The 17,602-nt window shown below is 41.3% G+C and overlaps 1 protein-coding gene across 2 annotated transcripts in view; it reads right to left on the reverse strand.

Annotated features, from left to right (window-relative positions):
• Positions 1–17,602, reverse strand: part of CPT1A (carnitine palmitoyltransferase 1A) — a 59,332-nt gene that overhangs the window by 13,738 nt on the left and 27,992 nt on the right. For both annotated transcript variants that reach the window (XM_060263112.1, XM_060263113.1), the window contains exons 9-16: positions 16,583–16,778; positions 12,635–12,823; positions 12,078–12,183; positions 10,353–10,469; positions 9,662–9,826; positions 7,413–7,547; positions 5,557–5,709; positions 640–744 (exon numbers count right to left, since the gene is read on the reverse strand). In XM_060263112.1, the coding sequence (XP_060119095.1) occupies positions 640–744; positions 5,557–5,709; positions 7,413–7,547; positions 9,662–9,826; positions 10,353–10,469; positions 12,078–12,183; positions 12,635–12,823; positions 16,583–16,778 (1,166 nt within the window). The remainder of the gene's footprint in view (positions 1–639; positions 745–5,556; positions 5,710–7,412; positions 7,548–9,661; positions 9,827–10,352; positions 10,470–12,077; positions 12,184–12,634; positions 12,824–16,582; positions 16,779–17,602) is intronic.

The following is a 17,602-nucleotide window of genomic DNA, read 5'->3' on the forward strand; positions in this document are numbered from 1 at the left end:
ATGGTTTTAATTATCTAAATTTATATTGCGCTGTCTTTGACTTGTAGCCCACCCTGAGCCCGCTTGCAGGGAGTGTGGGATAAAAATCAAACAACATGAATAAATCTTATTCCACAAACATTTAGAGCCATAAGGTATAGTGTTTAGAATGCTGGACTAGGATCTGGTAGATCCACCTTCAAACTGCCATTCTGCCATGAAGTGTGATTTGCATTGTGGTGTTCCTAACTCACAGCTCATTTGCGTAACTACTACTACTCTGAAATGAATGCTTAAAGCTTACACCAGCATGGCTGTTTATAAGCACAATATGATCAGAATACATTTGGTGCTAAGCCAGTTACGAAACTCAAGGTTACATTGGTTGTTTTCAGGCCTCGGATTCAGTGGGAGCTCACAGGAGCGCAGCTCCTGAATCTTTGAGAGTTCCTTCTCCTCCTTCTGAGAGTTCCACCTCCTTGTCCATTGAATAGTATGTGCAGCTGCATAACAATCCCTGGATGAGCTCCACCACCTATTTTTCTACAAAATGACCCCTGGTTGTTTTAATACTATACCAGACAGATATATTGGCACAGTTGTTCGATACAGTAGTACCAGCCTCTCTCAAAGCCAAGTGCCTTCAGCCATTCAACTTACTGGTCCAAAGCCACCACCACTGGACTCCATTTCAGGATTCTTGTTCAAGTCAATATGCTGCTGCGGTGTCTGACTTGTTGAAAGTCTCCAGGGCTCTGACAAAACCTAACAAACAAAGTAAATGAAAACATGAACACAGAGTATCGCATTTGCAACCTAGTTGCAACATGTGGTAAAACTGCTGCTTTGAACCCAGAAGATTTCCATTCTAACAAATATTAATTCCACAGGACCAAATAACTAGGGAAGCAAAGAAGACTGGTGGAGTGTGAGTCATGTAAATACTCTAGAAACCAAGGTGCTTAGATTTTCATAAGAGCAGTACCATTCACTACAGCTAAATTTTAATGTGAACAGATCAGCTGCAGGGCAAGAAACCTGCCAGTCAGGGCTAAAATGGACCCTAAATTAAACATCTCTCACAGAAAATAGCAGCTGCTGATCTAGTTTCCCACTTGATAACATCCAGAAGAGTTTATATTCTTTCATACTTGTGTGCCTAGTTCCCCCACTCTCCTAATACACAGGCCTTACTGGCCAATGATGTGGAGCAAATATAGGAATACATGGTGTAATGTACTGGGTTCGGAGACTTTTAGAATGCAACATGCTTTATTGACGAGTACATCACAAAGACAACATGGCAAGGCCAGGTCCCCAATTATATACATTCCCCAGAACAACCCTCTTTCTGGTCGGGTCCAATCCTGACGAGTTAAACTTCCTGCCACAGATCGTCATAGGCGGATTGCATTCGTCCCTTACAGTCAGGTGACCTGCGGCTTCCTGCTGGTCGCCTCAACGCACGTAGTCGCGCTGTGTTGTAAATTCAGGGACCGAAATGCAAGACACAACACATGGCATCTCGGAAAACAAGGAGAGTTATAGAGATGAACATAAGAACATAAGAGAAGCCATGTTAGATCAGGCCAATGGCCCATCCAGTCCAACATTCTGTGTCACACAGCGGCCATATATATATATATATATATATATATATATATATATATTTACACACACACACACACACACACACACACACACACACACACATACATACTGTGGCTAATAGCCACTGATGGACCTCTGCTCCATATTTTTATCTAACCCCCTCTTGAAGGTGGCCATGCTTGTGGCCGCCACCACCTCCTGTGGCAGTGAATTCCACATGTTAATCACCCTTTGGGTGAAGAAGTACTTCCTTTTATCCGTTTTAACCTGTCTGCTCAGCAATTTCATCAAATGCCCATGAGTTCTCGTATTGTGAGAAAGGGAGAAAAGTACTTCTTTCTCTACTTTCTCCATCCCATGCATTATCTTGTAAACCTCTATCATGTCACCCCGCAGTCGACGTTTCTCCAAGCTAAAGAGCCCTAAGCGTTTCAACCTTTCTTCATAGGGAAGGTGTTCCAGCCCTTTAATCATTCTAGTTGCCCTTTTCTGAACTTTCTCCAATGCTATAATATCCTTTTTGAGGTGCGGCGACCAGAACTGCACACAGTATTCCAAATGAGACCGCACCATCGATTTATACAGGGGCATTATGATACTGGCTGATTTGTTTTCAGTTTCCTTCCTAATAATTCCCAGCATGGCGTTGGCCTTTTTTATTGTAAACATGCAGCTGATAGTTTGGTAACTACAAGTAAAAATCAAGCTCTTGTCCAATTTACCCCTTGCTCTGCTTTTGAAGAAAGCTGGACTTGCTCATATTGTGCTCAGATAGCTACTAGGGACAGAAAGAGATGCCAGAGACAGGAAGACATTGTGATTTAATGCTCCCTTTACCACCCTTGGGGATGCTTGTGAGTTTTTATCTCCTCCCTGGTGGTCTTCATCTTTGGTTTTATATTTTATCTCCTCCCTGGTGGTCTTCATCTTTGTGTTTATCCTCCCCTTTCCTCCCTTGGAAGTCTTCAGTGTGTGTGTTTTATCCCCCACCCTTGGTTATCATCCTTGTGTGTGTGTGTGTGTGTGTGTGTGTGTGAGAGAGAGAGAGAGAGAGAGAGAGAGAGAGAGAGAGAGAGAGAGAGAGAGAGAGAGAGACACTCCACTGTCTGGCCTTGAACATTTTATCTCTGTTTTATCCTCTCTTCCCCCCACTGGTCATCTTCCACTCTGTATGTTATATTTCCCACTCCCATCTCTCTTTTGTGTGTATGTGTGCTTGACTCTGCCTCCTGTGGCAGCTACTGTAGTGGTGCCACACACCTTGGCTCAAAAATTCCAAAGTTGCCTGCAGCTCAAAAAGGTTGGAGAACATGGTGATTTGTATCTTTAGCACCAGCAGCAGAGGAAGAAAAGAAGGATCTCTGCAATTGAAATTTGTGTGTGTGTGTGTTTCTATGTTTGTTTATTTGTATATATATAAAAAACGAACAGAAAAAGGTAGGATAAGATAGAAATACCACAGTTGTTCATTTTGGCATAAAAATCAGTAAGTTAAAGAAGCCATCAATATTACTGAATAAAATTTTTCTTAGTGTATTGTGCTCCAGAGACTGCCACTGAGTGAAGAACAGGGGACCTGAGCAAAGAGAAGCTCCTCCATCGTGCCTAGCTTGGAGTTCAACCCAAACTGGAGAAAAGTTAAGTAAAGGTAATTAGCCATCTAGATAGGGGGTAAATGTGGGTTCAGAACAATTAAATTTGTCTATACTTAACTGCAAGCTGGGTGGGATGGCTTGAGGAATGAACTCATGACCATGGTTTGTCATGGAGCAAAGAAGGCTGCTTGGACATGTGGAATTATTTAAGTGCTTCTTAGCCTTGAAAGAACATTTAGATTCAAAGATAATAAAAAGCTTCCTTCTGTTTACTTCAGGGTTAACAGTTTCTGCTTTAAATCATTTTTCCAACTGACAAATTTTTTTAAAAATGGACTTATGTACCTTACAAGTACTATGTTTGCTGCTTGCCCTCTGAACCTGATAGATTTGTAGTTGTTTGAAAATTATTGTATTTATTTCTTTATATTGGGGTTTATATCCCACCCTCCCAAGTGGGCTCAGGATGGGTCACAGCAAAAAGAACAATACAATTAATAACAAATTAAAATTTAAAACAAACAGCACATAACCATCTGGCACTCTCCAATGCCTTCTACTGGGCAGGGCGTAACAAACCAATAGCAAAGCCCAACTCATCAGATGCCAAGACGGTTCTTCAGGACAATTCATCTGGGCAAAGGTCTTCAAAATTTCTGCCGTCTCACTAAAGGTCTGGTAGAAAAACTCCATCTTGCAGGCCCTGTGGAATTGCACTCTATCCTGCAGGGCCCTTATCTTGGGTGGGAGCAAGTTTCACCAGGCTGGGGCCAGGGCAGGAAAAACCCTAGTCCTGGTTGAGGCTAAGTGGACATTTTTTGGGCCAGGGACTACCAGCAGATGTTGTTCAGCAGAGTGCAGAGATCTTTGGAGCACATAGGGGAAGAGGTGGTCCTGGAGATATGTTGGTACCAGGTCAAACAAGGCTTTGAAGGTCAATACCATAACCTTGAACCAGATCCGGTACTAGATAGGCAGCCAGCGCAATTGGCATAGTACCTGCTGAATGCACATCTGCATAGATGTCACGTTGCTGCATTTTGCACTAGCTGCAGTTTCTGGATCAGGCTCACGGGCAACCTCACATAAACTGTGTTACAGTAATTCAGTCTGGAAGTGATCATTGCATGGATAACTGTAGCCATGTCCTAGGAGGAGAGATAAGGGACCAGCTGCCTGACCAGCTGGAGGTGGTAAGAGGCTGATTTGGGCCTCTGTGGAACGTGAGGCACCCAGGACCAACCCCAGGCTCTTCACCCTCGGTGCTGGCAACAAAAGCACCACACCAAGTGTTGGGAGCCTGATTCCCAATCCCCCCTCCTCCCAAGCTCAGATACAGGACCTCTGCTTTCAATGGATTTAACCTCAGCTGATTCTGTTTTAACTATCCAGCCATGGCTCCCAAAGCCCTGTGCAGAATTTCTGAGGCACTGTCTGGCTGGCTGTCCATCAACAGATAAAGCTGGGTGTCATCAGCATACTGGTGAGAACCCAGCCCAAACCCTTGGACCAACTGGGCGAGGGGGATACATATAGATGTTAAACAACATTGGCAAGAGGACCGCTCTGTGCAGCATTCTAGTGAGTGCTGCAGGGAGATCCCCTCCCCTACTGCCACCCTCTGTCTCTGACCATGAAGGAAGGAGGAAAACCATTGCAAGGCAGTGTTCTTATGTCAAGAGGATGTATTCCTATGTCAAGAGACTGTGATCAACCATGTAGAATGCTGCTGTTAGATCCAGAAGCAACAGCAGTGCTGACCTGCCCCAATTCAGGTGTCTCTGTGAGGTGACCAACATGGTCCCTGTCCCGTGGCCAGGGTGGAAGCCGGATTGGAACGGATCCAGGATGGTGACATCATCCAAGAAAACCTGAAGCTGCTTGGCTCCCACTCTCTCAACTACCTTTAAATTTAATTAAAAAAAAACCTGTTTCATATATTTTCTGACTGATATTCAGAGGGTCATCAAGCACTCCTCCACTTGCAGCTGCTGGAATGGCCTTGGATAAGCCGTAGCTATCGCAGGAGTTGTCCTTGAAAGGGCAGCTGCTATGAGAGCCCTCTCAGCCCCACCCACCTCACAGGGTGTCTGTTGTGGGGGAAGATGATTTAGGAGATTGTAAGCCTGCGTCTCTGATTCAGAGCGGGTATAAATCTGCAGTCTTCTTTCTCTTCCTCCTCTTCTTTCTACATAATACAGTGCTTTTAACAATATGTAATTGCTTAAATTTAATTTTTCTCCCAAATTTCTGTTTTCCCTCAGAAAAAGTTTTATTTCATTATGCAAGATTTCTGGACATTTTGCTTCTTTGACAACACACATAATTCTAACGTATTTACTTGATCAGTACATGTTATTTAATTACTTACTTCCTTAAGGAAAGGAGATTCAACAGCAAGGTATTTAGACACCACATAAAGACAGAAGAGGTGACGATCAATGCCAGCACCAGTCATGGCAAGACGGTACAAATGCTGGTGGGTAGCAGCAGCAGCCTTGAACAGTGCACACTTTTTTTCAGTCTAAGAAAAACATTCAAGATTTCCATTTTAAAATAGTATTACAATAATTGCCAGTAACAAACATACACACAAAGATGATAACCAATAACAAAAAGAAGTCATAGAAGCTCCAACTCTAAATGTTCTATTAAGACATGCAAGCCAAGAGCACCCTCCATAGAGCTTTCCTGACCTGCAGTATACTACTGCTATAACCACACTGCAGCTGTGATCAGATGAGCTGTTTGATCTGATGCCGTTACCCTGCAGATTAAAACTGCACATTCAAAGAGCACAGTATCCCATTCCACAGTTGTTCCCCCCCTCCCATCCTTACCCCACTCTGACTGCAAGTTTCTTGATATCAGAGAAAATCTGGTCCTTATCAATGTAGCTGGTTTTACCCCACATTTCCAGATGTCTGAATTCTCTGTTGAGATCTCAAGCTGTTTGGGATGTCTGAACCTTTCCTCTCTTCTCTCTCTTGGTGAATCAGTTAGTGTTGTTTGCATCATTGGATTTTCACACCAGTGTTGTCAAACACCACTTGTGCATTTAGTTTTTACAGACATCTCTCTCTTTCAAAAAACTTCCAAAGAAAGACATCTCTGTGTTTCAGCTTTTCCTCTGAAGCTAGAATGGGGGGGGGGGGGGGGGAGAGGGAAGGGGACTTCTTTTTTCATGCCAATTTCTCTGCCTACGGCTTTGCAGCACACAAGGTGGGGAAGCGGCTAATTGAAAAATGAGTTTCTTCAGAGAGGGGGAGTTTGACGCAGCAAATGCTCTTTTTATGCAAAGAAGTCTCCCTCACATTTTTGCAGCATTTTCAGTGGAAGACAGTGGAGAGGAGAGCAGGATGCAAGTGTGTGGTTGTGGGGTGGTGACCTTTGCCACAACTCCCTCAATGAATTGCAACTGAGTGCTGGTCACGGAGCAACTAGCCTTTATGGATCTGGTGATAGGAAGCTTAGGTCTGCCTCCACTACCACTATATAGAGGCCAGTGTCCTGCCTCTTTAGGGGCCTTCAGCCAGAGTCATGATAAGCATGAGCAGAGGATACACTTCACTACACTTGATCAGCCCTACCATAAGGGCCAGGGATTGTCAGGTAGGGGACGGGGCCCACTGGGATGCAAATCATTCTGCGGAATTGATGCCCTGCCATCAAGCACATGGGCTCCATTAAGCAGTTCAGGAGGATGCTTTTTTGGGGGAAGCAATAATCAAGCTTCAGTCATAGCTCTCCACTGACCACCAAAGGGGGGGAGCTAAATCATATGCCATCTGCTGCAGAAAAAGGATTCACTTCGTGGCACACAGGTTACAGCACTGGGTAGAGAGCATGTGTTGCAGGCAGTGGGCTAGGGGTCATCCCCCAGGTGGCTGGACGGGGAGAAGAAACATCAGTAGGACAGGAGGAACAGTATACTTATTTTAAGCAAGTGGAGGTGATATGGGTAGGGCCTCAAATAAAATTCTTCTTGTAAAGTTGTGCAGTTTCTCATAATGGCTCAACATTGTCTGAACCTGCTTTTAGATACTTGTATCTCTTATAAGGAAAACCAACTGAAAGGTCTTCCAACAGCTTATTACAGTATTTGTCTTACCATTAATACAGTTACTGCTAAGTTCAACACGGAAGAGTTTACATTAGTTTCTTGAGCAGCTGAATGAAACTATAAAGAGTTACATATAAATGAACATAAGACTATAATAAACTCACACTTTCTGCTGGGTCATCCATAGCTTGCACAAACTTGCAGGCCTCAACAGTACATGAGCGAACAGTTTCTGTTCTACCTTCTCTGAAGAGGCGGGTCATAGATGCTTCATAAGTTAAGCAGAATTTCCCCATGTCCTTAAATGAAAAATACAGTGGGATTTTTATGGAAGCAGTTATGAAACTCAAACACACTGTGTGCATATCACTCTATTAATTATTTCTCACATAAGCACTGAGGCAATGTATAAGCCAAATTAATAGCATCTGATTCATCTGTCATTTCTATTCAATGCTCCTTGCAATTTTACTGCGTTCAAAAAATGCTAGCTAAAAGCACAGCATGCCTACACAACATACAGAGATTGAACTGTGTAGGAGCCACTTCCCTGTAGTGCTATCCTAGGTGACAGTGTATGTGAAATTCCTGTAAGTTAGGACAGGCCCATATAATGTTTCTTGTACAACCTATGTAGATGTATTTCCAAGCTTCCAAGCTACAGATGGCATTCTCCTCTTTGCTCTTTTATTATAAAAGAAACCCAGACAATCGTTCCCAACATTTGTTATTCCCCTCCTCTAGCTGAGGTGCAGTTTATAGCAAGAAAATCCATAAACACCCATATATATCATAAGCTGCAATGCACTGCCTGGCCTAAAATGACACAAAATGAATGTTAGGCAGGAACAAGTTTGGACATATAGTTTAGAAGCGTGAGAAAGAGCAGCTGGCTAGATGACAACTTCCTCCCCACCCTAAAGACATGTATATTTTAGGACAATGGGTCTCCTAAGATAACTCACCTTGGATTAACCTCATCCACACCCAGCCTCCCTTCCTTCACCCATTTATCCTAATTAAGTAGCACTTAACACTATTCACAAAACCTGGTAGATTTTTCTGACTAGTACTCAGAGGGTCATCAAACACTATTAGCATCTATAGTCCACCTCAGGTAATCTCATCAAGCTTCTCCCTAAATCACTGTTCACCTCCAGAAAACTAATCAAGTTATTGTTTGGGGTGCAAACATGTCAGACTGCCCCAGGGTGTATTTTCCCCTATAAATGCAGCACTCTGCTCCACAGCAGTGTTGTGTTCTCAACATCATACCTCACACCCCGACTTGCATGTGGGTTCTTTTCCACGAAACGCTGGTCATTTTGCTGCTGCCTCTGCAGACCTCACTCTTTCAGACTGGTAACTATAGCCTTCCTGAAACTTTCTCCACTTTCCTGATTTCCTCTTAGATAGCTTGTGCGTTTTCCGTGTGCCTGTATGTATATGTTTTGCCCTTTTATTCCTATTTTAATAGAACCTGTTCCAGTTGAACATCAACTGGTTTATTTAAAGAGTTCTGTAGGGGAAAGATCCCTCTATACATAGAGAATCTCAGTTACCCCCTCTCACTCTGAATCCTTTAAGCTAATTCCCTCAATTAAATAGGAAGCTGCCTCTTCAGGTAACACACTATGTTTACTTTTGGCATGCTGCAGCATGGTAAATTGACCTACCTGTCCACAACACCTTTATTAGGGGTGCTAGGCAATGCAATTCACACCAGCATGTGTGAAATTTGGGATATTTTTCTCCTAATGAAGATCCATTAGAATGCTTTCAAATGTTGAATTTCGGCTACCATTTTATTAGCCAGCCACCCAATTTTGGAGAGACCCTTTTGGATTTGACTAATTTTAACAGTTTGAAGTCCTCAAACTTAGTTACCTCATGGACTCCAGAATAGTTGATGTATGTAGTGCTAGACCCAAATAGAAATCCTGAGAGATCCAACTATATACATTTTTCCATTTTAAAAGCTACATTTGTTATTGTCAGTTACCCACAGGAACTCACAACTACTTGTCACTTGTCTCCTTTGAAGACTTCAGGGAGGAACTCCATCAAAAACATTTTGAAGACAAAAAAATATAATGCTAATAGCATCATATGCTTCTTAAAACTTAAAATTCTTTGAAGATTAAGAATATATTTGCCTTTGTATAGTTTAGGCTCACACTTCCACATGTGTATATAAAAGATATCACCTTCCAATATTTTTGCATGGAGTAGGTAGATGTGAGTCACAAAATTAATCTATGGAAACATAAATCTCTTTGCAACACATCATTAAAGAGCTTAGTACAATTTTCATTGCAATTAAAGTAGTAATAGGTGGACTAGAGCTGGACTATGTTCCTAAATAAAAACATTTTCTATATCTGCTTTACAAGCAAATACCAGCGATACCTACCCGGTAGTGAGCAAGCTGCAGTGCAAGTTGCACAAAAGCATCAGGACTAGTTTTTGTTTTCTTCATTAATCCTTTCCCAAATGTATCAAAAGGAAAAGAATGAAAATCCACATCATCTGCTAAAGGTCTTGCAATTGCCAGGGACCTCTCTATCGCTTCTTGGCACTAAAACGGTAATATAAATGTCACATTACACAAAATGCAGCAGAAAATATAAAGTTAACCATTTTAATTTAGCAATGTTTTTTTAGCATTTAAGAAGGTACAAGGTCATCTTTCCCGGTTTCCACTGGCAGAAACATAATGTTTCATGCTTTCCCCTTCTACCAGCAGCTCTTTTTGAGCCACTGAAAGGCTGTGCCAGGGACCAAGCAACCCACATGGACAAAATGCCATATGGGGGGGAGGGGGAGCGTAATAGGAAAACTGAGCAAGGTCGTTCCAGCTAAAAGGTAAAATCTAACCCAATTACAATTATCATCAAACATTTTTATAGCACTTCTATGTGTTCATCACATGCCAACACCACAGCACATTTTCCTGTAGTAGAAGTTATGAAAAAGCTTCCCAGTTTGATGCACCCAATCACTAATCAGACCAACAAGCATCTCTATTCAAAACTAGGCAGAAATACACATCAATCAGGAAAATAACAATTATAACTTTAATCTAAATCTGGCTTTGTGTTTACCTCTTCAGGGATTTCCCACTGTAGTCTGGTAGGCATAGGAATGCCTAAATTGACTTCTCCTTTGCAATGGCCATCCTCTGTGTAGCCCAATTCAAGACAGTCAGAAAACATGACATTCTGGGGAGAAAATACACACATTGTAAATCCTGTACATGCACTATTTTAGAACAGGGAACTTTGACTAAAGTGTTTTTTACTCTACAGAAAACACTTGAGATTAAGACCAGAATGTAGAAATATCAACAGACATTTGTTAAATCTTGTATTTCACAACCGTTATTTGTACTTTAGAGCTATCAAAATGGCTAATTTTATCTCTTCAATATTTAGGTGTAGCCATTTTAATCAAACACTGTGAAATAAGAAGTCTCAGAATACTAGATTTAACACCAATATGTTAAAATGTCAAACTTCTACAGGTCATGCTTCATGTTTTCCACAGAAAACCTTTTGTGTAAATAAAATCAAGCATAGCACTTGACCTGCCTTGACCTTTAACTGCTGTGTATTCTGCCCCATAAAAGCTCCAATTATACTATGTTTGGGCATCCAATTGGGCACTCTTCAAATAGAAAATTTAATAGAAAATTACTTAATAGAAAATTTGTCAGCAGTTTCACATTAATATGTTCATTGATGGTGCAGCCTCATTTGGAGTACTGTGTACAATTCTGGTCCCCACACCTCAAAAAAGATATTATAGCATTGGAAAAAGTGCAGAAAAGGGCTACTAGAATGATTAAACGGCTGGAACACTTTCCCTACGAAGAAAGGTTAAAACGCTTGGGGCTCTTTAGCTTAGAGCAACATCGACTGTGGGGTGACATGATAGAGGTTTACAAGCATTTGGAGCAGAGATCCATCAGTGGCTATTAGCCACAGTTTATCGTTGGAACTCTCTGTCTGGGGCAGTGATGCTCTGTATTCTGGGTGCTTGGGGGGCACAGTGGGAGGGCTTCGAGTGTCCTAGCACCACTGGCCTCCTGATGGCACTTGGGGTTTTTTGGGCACTGTCTGACACAGAGTGTTGGACTGGATGGGCCATTGGCTCGATCCAACATGCTTTTCTTATGTAATTCTTTATTAAAGGAGTTCCTTTAAAGTTAAAGGACCAACATAACAATTCTGAAATTCGGGATTTTTTTTTAGCAGGAATGGACAGAAACACAGTTTCGGCTGGCTTGGCATCAGGGAGTGTGGCCTAATATGCAAATAAGCTCCTTTGGACTTTTTATACAAAGAAGTCCTGTATGAAACAATGCTGATGCCAGTGGTATGGCCTAATATGTAAATGAGTTCCTGCTGGGCTTTTCCTCCAAAAAAAGCCCTGCTGAAATTGTTTGTCAAGAGTACTGGAATCTTTCAGTTTTACTGCACTGATTTCACCATTTCTTCACTTACCTAACTACATTATACTCTTATCACTAGGTTAAGAACAGGACGGGGGTGGGAAGAAGAAAATAATTTTGAACCTTCTAGTATTTTACTCATCATTAGCAGTCTCATAAAGGCTATTTCATGCTCCTGGAACTTTCACTGATTTGGATGGTCAGATTGTTTTAAAAAACATAAATAAGGAGCAACTATTTCAAAGTTCACTTTGGACCAAAAATAAAATCAGCAGTGAAATAAAGTTTATTTTAAAAGTTAGCTTGCTGGTTTGTTTTAAAAAACACATATACTACAATATCTGCTAGTTTACTTCTATTTGTCATAGTCACTCACCTCCCAAAGATGCCCAATAACAGGAGCATCTGCCCAAGAGTGTTCAGCATTTAAGCCCATTTTACCATTCTTGAACACTATGAAAGTGAATGACTTGTCAAACCACCTATGAAAGACAAAGTTTCTCATTCAACAAAGTTATTCAGTGTGTCAAGATTTATCATTGAGCATAAGCACATGATAATGATTTAAAATCAAATGCCAAAGTAATTAGCTACACATTTAAAGCAGCAAATCCACTACAGTGCAAGAGACTGAAGCATATGAGGTTCATCATTTGGGGAATCTTAATATGTAATGCCATATGTGGCTGCCTGTAATTGGGAGGTACAACTTCATTACATGCCACATAAAAAGACTTAAAATTGATACAAAGTTGATTTTAACCAAGAGTTATAGTTCAGGTATATCTACATTACAGACAAACTATCACTTGTTCTGCCAAGGAACAGAGTCACATGTTACAAAGCAAATCTGCTGTGCTTACTGTAAAAGAAAGCCCAGTGTGTAATTTTAGGATCCCATAGCATTTATGTTCCATGTACTCAATAATGTACCTGTCATAACATTTGCCATGCAGAAGTGCCTTTGCATAAGCATCCATTGATATCACCGGATCTTCTTCCCTGTAACCCTGAACAGTGTCATCCAAAGTCACAAAGAAAGCTGCCTTTTCAATGGCATCCAAAGACTGCTTGTTCTTTCCACGGGCAAAGTATGCCTGGCGAGCCTTAGCCCAAGGTACTCTGGCACAAGACACAGAAGTCACATCAAATTAGTGAGTATAACCAGCCTCAAAACAAATATCAGGTGGGTTTTTTTAGCATATTTAAAGTTGCATCTAATGAAGTAACAACAAAAATTTCAATAGAACTCACAAACCTTGAACATGAATAACATCCTGGCAAGGCATGGACTATCAACGTACGTTCTGATGAACCAGAATCCTTTTAGAGACTCAGTTTGGTGTAGTGGTTAAGTGCACAGACTCTTATCTGGGAGAACCGGGTTTGATTCCCCACTCCTCCACTTGCAGCTGCTGGAATGGCCTTGGATCAGCCATAGCTCTTGTAGGAGTTGTCCTTGAAAGGGCAGCTGCTGTAAAAGCTCTCTCAGCCCCACCTACCTCACAGAGTGTCTGTTGTGGCAGGGCGGGGGGAAGGTAAAGGAGATTGTGTCCGCTCTGAGACTCTGAGATTCAGAGTGTAGGGCGGGATATAAATCCAATATCATCATCATCTTCTTTTGTGCAACACAATCAGTCGGGGGTCCCAGATTTGCCAATCCCTATCCCTTCTCCTCTCAATGCACACAGTACATGTAATCTCACTGTTAGGGCATCAAATTCTGCATGCAGATGCCTTGGGGATGGGAGAGACAGACAGAGTCCAATGCCAGCTTTCAACATAAGTACAACAAGGGTTCACAATCTAATAGTGTGTTCACATGACACTAAATAATGTGTTTTACATCCAGATTTTTGCTATTCTTACACAGGAAAAATCCGGATGTAAAATATATTATTTAGTGTAGTTTAAAAACACCCTAAGTCTCTGTACTGCTGTTCTGAAGTCCAGAAGTCTTTCATTCTAATAGAGGAAAGCATGTTTGCCAGGAATAAGAAAGGTAAAAATATTGATCCTCCAGGTTATATTGCAGTTTGAACGATTCCCCACTAGCCTTATGCCACTCTCACTCTCCTCTTCTCCACGGGACTTCTGTCGGATTTCACGCTACCTGCCCCAGGGCTGCAACTAGCTCCGCCTCTTTCACAGAGCAAACAAGATCCTCTAAAAACCGGTTTTTGTTTGCCGCATGAAAAAGGTGAAGCAAGCTGCAGCCCCGGGACAGATAGTGTGAAATCCGATTGAAGCCCCGCAGAGAAGAGGAGCGTGAGCACGGGATAAGGCTAGTGGGGAATCGGTCTCTGTTTCTGCTTCATAGATGGGAATAGTATCCATTGAAAGAGTGTTTATGAAACAAGAAGAACCACTAGAACCTCACTTGAATTGGACTGGGTGATTTTGGAATATTTATTCCCTGGTCTTTAATGTTATGGAAGATTGAGTTCTATGCAAAGTCTTCAGAACAACAGCACAAAGATTTACACTGTCTTATTAATGCTTCAATGAAGGATTTGCATTGATGTTTATGGTAATGGCGAGCTGGATATTTTGTATGCAAATATATATATGTTTATAGCAGAATTATAGTGTTTGTAATGTATATATGAACTTGAACACAGCTTATTGTTTATTGTTATGAGCTCCCAATATCCATCAGATGAAGAAGTTTCAGAGAGATGGTGATTATCATCATCTAAATACATTCACAGAGATTATTAGTCTGTACACACAGCTCTCTTAATTTACTTTATCTTTCCCCCCTCCTCCACACTGGAAATCTCACTGGAAATGCCCAAACACTACGAAACTCCTCTGTAGTCTGTCACATTTTACATCCATTTCAGTTGGTTCACTAGACACAGCCCCTCTTTATGAAAGGTGATGGCCACTGCCATGCCTAATCACATCCTAGTGAGAATATTGCAACATGCTCAACATAGGTCTGCTTTTGAAGACATTTTGACTACTTCACAATTCAGCAGCAAAATTACAATGTGGTATAAGCTGCAGTAACTGCAGCAGAGCCCTCTGCTCATGACCTGAGTTCAATCCCAGCAGAAGCTGGTTCAGATAGCCGGCTCCAGGTTGACACAGCCTTCCATCCTTCCAAGGTTGGTAAAATGAGTACCCAGCTTGCTGGGGGGAAAGTGTAGATGACTGGGGAAGGCAATGGCAAACCACCCCGTAAAAAGTCTGCCATGAAAACATCATGATGCAACATCACCCCAGAGTCGAAAACGACTGGTGCTTGCACAGGGGACTACCTTTACCTTTTTTATAAGTTACAGAGCACATATTTCACCTGTGCTAATTGATTTACACTGGAAGCAAATCTTTAGCCAGATTCAATTCAAAACTTTGGTTGCCACCTTTAAAGTTCCACACAATGATGGACCAAATTTTCTGAAGGACCACCTACTCCTTGCATGAACCTTTTGAGTACCATGGTTACCCCCTGGAGCTGTACTCTGAATGCCAGCATCATGAGAAAAAAGGGGGCATGGCTATGAAAGATTTTTTTTTAATGAGGTGGTGCCTCATCATTTTTCCTGTGCATTTATTTAAAACGTATCAGTGCACCTTTCCACCCAATTCAGGATCTCCAAGAAAGCAATTAAAATACAAATATATATAAAATATTTAGAACAATTAAATAAAATATAAAAACAAAAATCTGAACATATATACACCCACAAACAGAAAGAAGGTCTAAGAATAATTAATGAAGGCATGCCAAACAAAACAAAAAGTTTTCACCTGCCAGAAGAAGACAGAGCTAGCGGGAGACAGACATACCTCTCTGGGGAGGGAGTTCCAAAGTTTTGGTGTCAAGACCAAGAAGGCCCTTTCTCAGGTTGCTACCCATCTAAGTCTCAGATGGCAGGGGCACCGAAAGCAGGGCCTAAGATGACTGGAGTGGTTGGGTAGGTTCATATGAAATGAGTGGTCCTTCAGATGGCTGACACTGAGTGTGCTAAGATTTGTAGTTATCCTACTTAATTACACTTTTGTTTATCTGTATCCATAAGCGAGGCTAAAGCCATTTATGTGTCACACTTCTGTCACACCTAATCCTTTCCAGTTCAGAGAATCATGCCTGAAAGATTTCTGATGGGATTCTCTGCCCCCAGCTCACTCTGGAATAAATGTAATTAGTCTTTAAGATACCACTAGACTTCTGTAAGATTTTGGTGCTAAAGCACACTTTTTTACCCAGGCTGGTTTTTTTTAATGCAGTTCTGATGTGCTGGTATTTTTAAGTTTTTATATTGTTTTGAGTTATTGACAAGCTGTTTTGAACACATTTGCTGAAGAAAGTAGTGCAATAATGATTTCAATAGCTACAATATTCATAAGATATGCAAAATAGTGTCAGCCTCAAGAGACAGATTCAAATTCCTGCTTGCTACAACTTACCATGTGACCTCAGGCCAGCCTTTTTCAGCCCAGTCTATTTCACAGGGCTGTTATGAGACAAAAATGGACAAGCAGAGAATTTGCACTCTGCCCAGAATTTCTTGAAGGATAGGACAAAAATGCTACTATTAATGATGCTCCATGTTTGAGAAGTAATGCTATGTGATGCTAAGGAAAATAAGAATCATACAGGTATCAGATAGTTCTTTCATCAATATGTTTCAGTTTGTCTTACAGAACCACACAAAAGGAGAAGCCTGCAATCAGTTTGAAGGAGCCAGAGGTCTGAAGTGTTTGAAGATTATACAGAACGCACTACACAGGAAACTTGTGTTGACACTTAACAAAGAGTAGTAAACCACAGATTGTTCAGAAACATATAAAAAACCTAGATCACTTTAAGAGCTGCAAAAGGCCTAAATATAGTCAATCATGCAATATAATAATTAAAAATGAGTGTACCTATCTCCTGCAGTAAGAGCTGCTAATTTCTCTTCACCAGGCTGGGGCTCAGATTTGTCATTTAAAATCCACTGCATCTGGTGTTCAATCTCCCGGGGAGCCAATAGTCTGCCATCATAGTACAGCCACACTTTGTAGTAGCATCCTTTATGATACACAACGAGGTGTTTGCTGTCTTTTATGTGCTGGATAGTATCTAAAATTACAATCCAAAATTTAGAATTGAGCAAGCTTTTGGTAGCATAAAATTTGACCAAAGTCATGCAAATTGTAAAATAATTTATCATGCAAAACTCATTTGCCCAATCTTAATTTGTTTGTAAACACAGGCTTATCCTGCTCATTCTTAATGAAAAATTGTGCATGAAAAAGGTACTTACTATTCAGATTCTGTGCTGTACAAATTGCTGCTTTTTTGTAATCTGTGCTCACAAGGATAACCTTATGCCTGTGGGTATCACAGTGCACCTTTTCTGGTGCCCACCAAGTGTTTAGAGAAAGGGGTAGGGCCAGATGGACTTTTTCCCCACAACAAGGCTTCTGACTAGTTGTGCAGATTTTTAAAAGTGTTATTTTGACAGCAGCTACTACAACAGCACAAGCATCTTCATAGTGTGACTGAAAGTAAGCTGCAACAGCCATTTTGTAGCTGGTTCCACATTGCATGGCAGCCATTTTGTGGCTGCGCCCACTACACTGCGTCGGAATTCCAAAGGTACCTGCAGGCTCAAAAAGGCAGGGACTCTTGCCTTATGCTATCCAACTGAATATATGTTTTGAAATATAAACAGAACTGGATTGAGAAAGAGTATTGTAATTCAGCCAAGTTCCACTGAACTATGAAGAAAGGCACAGCATAAATTAATAAATATAAATTATAAATGCTAACTAGGTCCCTACTGAGAGACTAAACTGCACAGGCCCTCCACCTGAAGGAATTTTTGTATAAAAACAGCTCAGGAGTATGGATATACACTACTCTTCAAAGACAAGTCTGTATCTTACTCGCTGCTCTCCTTT

This window comes from Heteronotia binoei, chromosome 21 (genome assembly GCF_032191835.1).
Source record: "Heteronotia binoei isolate CCM8104 ecotype False Entrance Well chromosome 21, APGP_CSIRO_Hbin_v1, whole genome shotgun sequence".
NCBI classification, from domain to species: Eukaryota; Metazoa; Chordata; class Lepidosauria; order Squamata; family Gekkonidae; genus Heteronotia; species Heteronotia binoei.